At 36.7% G+C, this 8,767-nt stretch overlaps 1 protein-coding gene across 2 annotated transcripts in view; it reads left to right on the plus strand.

Moving 5' to 3' along the window:
• LOC144440851 (RAB7A-interacting MON1-CCZ1 complex subunit 1-like) overlaps window positions 1–7,887 on the plus strand; it is an 8,613-nt gene extending 726 nt beyond the window's left edge. For both annotated transcript variants that reach the window (XM_078130277.1, XM_078130279.1), the window contains exons 2-6: window positions 733–781; window positions 2,444–2,537; window positions 3,927–4,114; window positions 4,325–4,436; window positions 6,267–7,887. In XM_078130277.1, coding sequence (XP_077986403.1) covers window positions 733–781; window positions 2,444–2,537; window positions 3,927–4,114; window positions 4,325–4,436; window positions 6,267–6,499 — 676 coding nt within the window. In that variant the 3' untranslated portion in view covers window positions 6,500–7,887. The remainder of the gene's footprint in view (window positions 1–732; window positions 782–2,443; window positions 2,538–3,926; window positions 4,115–4,324; window positions 4,437–6,266) is intronic.
• The last annotated feature ends 880 nt before the right edge of the window (window positions 7,888–8,767 follow it).

Raw genomic sequence — 8,767 nt, forward strand, 5'->3', positions numbered from 1 at the left:
TCGAGCGATCAGACAAGGTCGCTTACATACACTTAATGTTTGTATGTACATATTGCGTAACAACGTGGTCAGCCTAAACTATTCCTTACAGGGGTTTACTTCTGTAGTTGGCGAGCGAATATATGTCTTCATGGTGACATTTCGAAACCAGTTCGGATTTTTTGTTCAGTAACATTAACTTTTCAACAATACATTGATTAAACAAAGTTTATCAGTTAAACAGAGGTTACAATGTTTCATCTCCCTTTTATAAGCAGCCCCTTGGGTGATGATATCCCACTTGATATTATATGGCCGGTTTCTTTCCTTCAAATTCAAAACTTGTTTGAATAGCTCTGTGATGTACTGTAGCTTCTTATAAGTAAATGTGTGTTTGTGATTTTGAGAATCGCTATAGCCCAAAGTATAGTTTTGTGTTGTTATTATCTGGTGTGACTTGTGCCCTGTATATTATGTTTGTTGATAGGCAGTTGCCGTTGAGTGGTGATGAATGTGTAAGTTGGAATGGGGGGGGGGGGGGGGTGACCATGGGCACGTTGGAATGGGGGGATGAATTCGTAAATTGGAATGGGGGGTGGGGGGGGTGGTGGTGAATGGGCAAGTTTGAATGTGTGTATGTATGTGTGTGTGTGTGTGGGGGGGGGGGGTGATGAATGTGTAAGTTGGGGGGGGGGGGTGAATGGATGAATAAATCCGTATGGCCACTTTAAATTTTGTTTTGTATATTTTCAGGGTAACTAATGATAGTTCATTGCATGAAGCTACAAGGGAATATGTCCAGGTAAGACCAGCTAACTCAATTGATCATAGTCATTGGTATGGGGACTATATACAGGTATTGGTGACAGAAAAAAAATGAATCTCAAATTTGTCAGACTCTTAATCAGTATTGATGATAGACAGGTTTACCTGGACATTTATATAGTTATGTGTGTTCCATACATGTAGCATTGTGGTCATGTGATTTGAAGGCAGTGCACATGTTCTGTAGCAGATGTTTGCACATTATTAGGGTGGTAACTGTAATATCAGTAATATCAAAACTTTATACATGTATTACGGCATGCCTTTGGCCTTCTAAACAGAGGATGTCAGCACATGCATGCATGTTCCATTGTTTTCCAAGTTAATGTTCTGAGTGCATACTTGTAGCTAAAAAGACTCCCTAGACATTGTTATGTGTATGCCTGCATGGTTATTCTCCTGTGTGTGTATGCATTCTAACATGCAGCTGAATCTCTCCTTTGCCATGGTCCAGGTATACTACTGTGAGCTTTCATCATGTTCGTCACTTGAGATGTGAAATGATCCTGATTATTGCTTGCCGTAACCTACATCAGCAAATCTGCCTTTACTACATGTCAGAATTTATCAAAGAAAGTAATTCCAATTTCATGCTGAATATTTTGGTGCAAATATTGATTAAAGGTGATTCAAAATGCTCACATTCACTATTGGTATTTTGCTAGACAGCATGTTTGTGAAATGTATTAAAACTTTAAAAAAGCGTCTGCAAACACCTTAAAATGACCTTTTTTCAGTCAGTTCCCTTCGGATTTACTTCAAAATACATAATTCATGTTCACAGTATCAAAACCATGACAATGACAATTATGGCTTTCCTGCTGTATCATTGTCAGTCTGTATGATATGACGTGTCGTGTCACCCTATCAGATACTACTTACAAGAAGCCTCACTAGGGCTGAACGACACGACATATCTTACAGTTTACATATCACTTAAACCTCAGACCTTTTCGAAAGTTTAATTTTCCTCAGAGATTGATGAGTATACTTTCAAATTTATATTATAATAGTTTGCGAAAAAAATTGACCACTCTGACAAGTTTCTTTTGTGCTAAGAATTGCTCCGAGTGATTTTCTTTTTGTGCAGACAAATGCACACATAGACACAACCACATAATTCTACAGAAATCCATTTAGGTTTTGGAATTGTGACAGGGCTATGTTGCACGCTCTATATCGTGTCACTGTGGAACTATCAAGGCTTGCCCAGTCTGTCCACAGCCTATCTTGGAATAACACAGAGCCAACAACATAGCACCTTTGGCTCCTGCTTGTGAACTATCATCCCCAACTGTTCAAGTCGTTACTCTAGAAGTCCCCAAACTCAAACTCATCATGTTAGTGAGATATGACTGAGTGATACAGCCTACCCATCGAGTTTGTAGAAAACTCACCCTGGGATTGGGTTGATCACAGAAAAATTCCCCCATTTCAAGTGTGATTTGAACCGTTAGTCCTGAGCTCTTGTGATTTATATAGAGTATGATCACAAAATTGACTATTTTGACAAGAGTATATTAATGAAAGTATAATTCCAATTCACCAAATATAGTGGAAACCCATAAAAATAGGTTAGTCTGACAATGAAACAAGACATTCCATTTGACATTCATGGTTTGTTTTCATTTCTCTACAGGCATTACTAGATTTTACATTTTTTGACGAGAATTTACTTGTAGATGAGGAATTTCCTGAAGATTGCGCTGAAGACAGAGTACGTCATATTTTAGGTGAGTGATTTGTGTCTCATTTGAAACTTTACACATTGTTTTAAATTTGTTAGGTACCAGACTACCGGTATGTATGAAACCTGCACCAGCTGCAATTTTTGTTAAGGGTATTAGAGGTATGCAGGTAACAATTATGAAACCTGCACCAGCTGCAATACAAATTGGGACACTTTTTGTTAAGGGTAGTACAGGTATGTAGGTAACACTTATGAAACCCTCACCAGCTGCAATTCAAATTGGGACTCTTTTTGTTAAGGGTAGTACAGGTATGTAGGTAACACTTATGAAACCTGCACCAGCTGCAATTCAAATTGGGACACTTTTTGTTAAGGGTAGTACCAGTATGCAGGTAACAATTATGAAACCTGCACCAGCTGCAATACAAATTGGGACACTTTTTGTTAAGGGTAGTACAGGTATGTAGGTAACACTTATGAAACCTGCACCAGCTGCAATTCAAATTGGGACACTTTTTGTTAAGGGTAGTACCGGTATGTAGGTAAAAATTATGAAACCTGCACCAGCTGCAATTCAAATTGGGACACTTTTTGTTAAGGGTAGTACCGGTATGTAGGTAACAATTATGAAACCTGCACCAACTGCAATTGGGACACTTTTTGTCATAAAGTACCCAAAGGTATATTCACTAAAAAATTGGTCATTGACAGTTACTTATACCTCCAGCAGTTGGTAAAATGACTATATTGTATTCACTTTGTTACTGTATGTTATTTTTGTATACTTTACCATGCTTGCTATGGCATGTTGTTATGCAATAAAGAATGATTGATTGATTGATTGATTGATTGACTGATTGATTGATTATAAAAAAGACACTGTATCTGTTAATATTAGTGATCAATATTATCTGTAGGTAGTGTACAGTGTACTGGCAAGTTTAAAACTTGAGCAAAAGCTTGTTTTTTTAATCTGTTTACCATGTTTTTAAATTGTATCAAACATAGTTGTGTGACTGCTACACTGTTCAGCAATGGTTATAATTCAGATCATACTTTGGTTAAATTGTGGTTCAGTAACATCATTTCATGGTGGGTTATGGTTACACTGTCGGTCTAATGTAACTGATGTTTGTGGATCAAATGTCAATACCAGAGCTGTATTCATACTAAAAATTTGTTTTTATGTAAGTTACATTTCCAGACTGCCATGCCTTTGTGGCAGAGGTTTGCAGACCTCTTGTCAACACCATAGATGTATTAGGTATTTATATGCTGTTAATAGTTTGCTTGTATTACAAAATTCTTTTTTTTTTCAGTTACATTTCCAGACTGCCATGACCCTTCGTAGCTGAAGTTTGTGAACTCACTGTCAATACCTAGATGTAATCAATGTAATAAACTACCGTAACACTGTTTGTTTTTATTTCAGTTACACTTTCAGACTGTCACTCCCTTGTAACTGAGGTTTGTGGACCAAATGTAGACATCATAGATGTATTAGGTGTGGACATTGTAGAATGTATTCACTGGAGAAGAGGTGCACTTATCTACATGTATTGCCATACTATTCATCAAGATATACACAGATTACAAAGACAAAAAGCACATTTCATTAAGGTAGATATAATCCTAATATATACTGTTTACTTTGAACAAGTATGTGTGATTTTATACTGATAGATGTTATGTGAAGGATGTGGATCATCTGGCATTGACCTTTAAACTATTCTGTGTTTGTGATTTTATACTGATAGATGCTACATGAGGGTGTTGATCATCTGGCATTGACCTTTAAACTATTCTGTGTTTGTGATTTTATACTGATAGATGCTACATGAGGGTGTTGATCATATAAGTGCAATGTTAAATACAAGAAGTAAAGTTGTTGATGAAATGGTACCTGAAGAAGAGGATAACACACTAAAGTTAATCCATGAAGGTGAATATAATTGTTATATGCCTCATAGGATTCTGTTTTATGCCTCATGGGGTTCTGTTATATGCCTCATGGAGGTTCTATTATATGCCTCATGGGGTTCTGTTATGTGCCTCATGGGGTTCTGTTATATGCCTCATGGGGTTCTGTTATGTGCCTCATGGGGTTCTATTATATGCCTCATGGGGTTCTGTTATATGCCTCATGGGGTTCTGTTATATGCCTCATGGAGGTTCTATTATATGCCTCATGGAGTTCTGTTATGTGCCTCATGGGGTTCTGTTATATGCCTCATGGAGGTTCTATTATATGCCTCATGGGGTTCTGTTGTATGCCTCATGGGGTTCTGTTATATGCCTCATGGGGTTCTGTTATATGCCTCATGGGGTTCTATTATATGCCTCATGGAGGTTCAGTTATATGCCTCATGGGGTTCTGTTGTATGCCTCATGGGGTTCTGTTATATGCCTGATGGGGTTCTGTTATATGCCTCATGGAGGTTCTGTTATATGCCTGATGGGGTTATTATTATTATTTTATTATTTTATTTCTTGTAAGTAAACGCGCTACACATGCGTCTCAGCGCGTTGTACAGACTGTAGTTTAAAAAATTGCAATAAACTAAAGAAAATAACAACACACAAAAAGGGGCTAGGTGTAAAACTGGCCAATTAAAATAATTCACAATGTATAAAAACTGACAAGTTAAAATCAATCACTTAAAATGTTGTCTAAAAAGATATGTCTTTAAACTACGTTTAAAAATGTCAACAGTCATTATATTTCTCATTTCAAATGGAAGTGAATTCCACAGAGAGGGTGAGCACACTGAAAAAGCCCTCTGGCCATAAGATCTATTGTTCTGTTATATGCCTCATGGGGTTCTATTATATGCCTCATGGAGGTTCAGTTATATGCCTCATGGGGTTCTGTTATATGCCTCATGGGGTTCTGTTATATGCCTCAGGGGGTTCTGTTGTATGCCTCATGGGGTTCTGTTGTATGGAGTCATGATGGGTGAATGGTTAGCGTGACCGGCTTGGAATCTACAGGTTGCAGGTTCGAGCCCTGTCGCTGCCTGCTGTTTGTTTCTGAGTGGCTAAAGTCCTTGGGCAAGATTTGAACCACGACTGTGCCTCAGTCAACCCAGCTGTATAACTGGGGGACCTCCCTGGTAGGATGTAGGTTGCAATGTGAAGGCTTTAATAATCCTATGCGCTTAAATGGCTGCAATGGATTGTATGCTCCCCAGGGAGTTGAGGAAGACTAAAAGGGCCGTTGTGCCGTTCTGATCCGAGCCAGGGGTAATAATTGTAAAGCGCTTTGAGCACGGAGTGGGAAAGCGCTATATAAGAAACCATCATTAACATTACATTATTATGCCTCATCGGGGGTTCTGTTATATGCCTCGTGGGGTTCTGTTATATGCCTCATGGGGTTCTGTTGTATGCCTCATGGAGGTTCTGTTATATGCCTCATGGAGGTTCTGTTATATGCCTCATGGAGGTTCTGTTATATGCCTGATGGGGTTCTGTTATATACCACATAGGATCTAGGATTGTTATATGTCTCATAGTGTTCTCTTAATTATGCCTCATAGGATTCCGTTGTATGCCTCACAGGATTGTGTTACATATGCCTCACAGGGTTGAGTGATATGGTTAGTAAAGAGGTGATTCAGCTCACATCATCAGGATTAACCTGTCTCTATCAACTGTTTGGCATATTTTTTAAGATGCAAAAATTCACGAGAACTAGAGAAAAGTAATACCATTGGGGGCTTTGATTTGAAAAAAATGTTTTCAATTCTTATTTTATTTCATTTCATTTCAGGTGTGTTTAGTGATACTCATCTTCTAGCCCTAATGTATGCAGGAGAGATGTGTTATTGGTTTACCATGGCAACAAAGGACCAGCAAACTCACCAGAATGAATTAACAGAATCAGGGAAAATTTTCTTGCAAAAATACATAAATGTAGTAAATGGACCAATGAAAGAAGCAGGGTGGGATTGTAGTAGAGCTGAACAATTACTACAGGAACTATGTACCAATACTGATAAATAGAACTCTGTACATCATGAATTCATGTTGTAGTTACAGGAACTATGTACCAGTACTGATAAATAGAACTCTGTACATCATGAATTCATGTTGTAATTACAGGAACTATGTACCAATACTGATAAATAGAACTCTGTACATCATGAATTCATGCTGTAGTTACAGGAACTATGTACCAGTACTGATAAATAGAACTCTGTACATCATGAATTCATGTTGTAGTTACAGGAACTATGTACCAGTACTGATAAATAGAACTCTGTACATCATGAATTCATGTTGTAATTACAGGAACTATGTACCAGTACTGATAAATAGAACTCTGTACATCATGAATTCATGTTGTAGTTACAGGAACTATAACATGAATTCATGATGTATGTTGTAGTTACAGGAACTATGTACCAGTACTGATAAATAGAACTCTGTACATCATGAATTTATGTTGTAGTTACAGGAACTATGTACCAGTACTGACAAATAGAACTCTGTACATCATGAAGTTATGTTGTAATTACAGGAACTATGTACGAATACTGATAAATAGAACTCTGTACATCATGAATTTATGTTGTAGTTACAGGAACTATGCACCAGTACTGATAAATAGAACTCTGTACATCATGAATTTATGTTGTAGTTACAGGAACTATGCACCAGTACTGATAAATAGAACTCTGTACATCATGAATTTATGTTGTAATTACAGGAACTATGCACCAGTACTGATAAATAGAACTCTGTACATCGTGAATTTATGTTGTAATTACAGGAACTATGCACCAGTACTGATAAATAGAACTCTGTACATCATGAATTTATGTTGTAATTACAGGAACTATGCACCAGTACTGATAAATAGAACTCTGTACATCATGAAGTTATGTTGTAATTACAGGAACTACAGTACCAGTACTGATAAATAGAACTCTGTACATCATGATGTTATGTTGTAATTACAGGAACTATGCACCAGTACTGATAAATAGAACTCTGTACATCATGAATTTATGTTGTAGTTACAGGAACTATGCACCAGTACTGATAAATAGAACTCTGTACATCATGAATTTATGTTGTAATTACAGGAACTATGTACCAGTACTGATAAATAGAACTCTGTACATCATGAATTCATGTTGTAGTTACAGGAACTATAACATGAATTCATGATGTATGTTGTAGTTACAGGAACTATGCTCCAGTGCTGATAAATAGAACTCTGTACATCATGAATTCATGTTGTAATTACAGGAACTATGCACCAGTACTGATAAATAGAACTCTGTACATCATGAATTTATGTTGTAGTTACAGGAACTATGTACCAGTACTGATAAATAGAACTCTGTACATCATGAATTCATGTTGTAATTACAGGAACTATGCACCAGTACTGATAAATAGAATTCTGTACATCATGAATTTATGTTGTAATTACAGGAACTATGTACCAATACTGATAAATAGAACTCTGTACATCATGAAGTTATGTTGTAGTTACAGGAACTATGTACCAATACTGATAAATAGAACTCTGTACATCATGAAGTTATGCTGTAGTTACAGGAACTATGCACCAGTACTGATAAATAGAACTCTGTACATCATGAAGTTATGTTGTAGTTACAGGAACTATGTACCAATACTGATAAATAGAACTCTGTACATCATGAATTCATGTTGTAGTTACAGGAACTATGTACCAATACTGATAAATAGAACTCTGTACATCATGAAGTTATGTTGTAGTTACAGGAACTATGTACGAATACTGATAAATAGAACTCTGTACATCATGAATTCATGCTGTAGTTACAGGAACTATGCACCAGTACTGATAAATAGAACTCTGTACATCATGAGTTTATGTTGTAGTTACAGGAACTATGTACCAGTACTGATAAATAGAACTCTGTACATCATGAATTCATGTTGTAGTTACAGGAACTATGTACCAGTACTGATAAATAGAACTCTGTACATCATGAATTCATGTTGTAGTTACAGGAACTATGTACCAGTACTGATAAATAGAACTCTTTACATCATGAAGTTATGTTGTAGTTACAGGAACTATGTACCAGTACTGATAAATAGAACTCTGTACATCATGAAGTTATGTTGTAGTTACAGGAACTACAGTACCAGTACTGATAAATAGAACTCTGTACAACATGAATTTATGTTGTAATTACAGGAACTATGCACCAGTACTGATAAATAGAACTCTGTACAACATGAATTCATGTTGTAGTTACAGGAACTATG

Source organism: Glandiceps talaboti, chromosome 10 (assembly GCF_964340395.1).
Source record: "Glandiceps talaboti chromosome 10, keGlaTala1.1, whole genome shotgun sequence".
In the NCBI taxonomy this organism is placed as follows: Eukaryota; Metazoa; Hemichordata; class Enteropneusta; family Spengelidae; genus Glandiceps; species Glandiceps talaboti.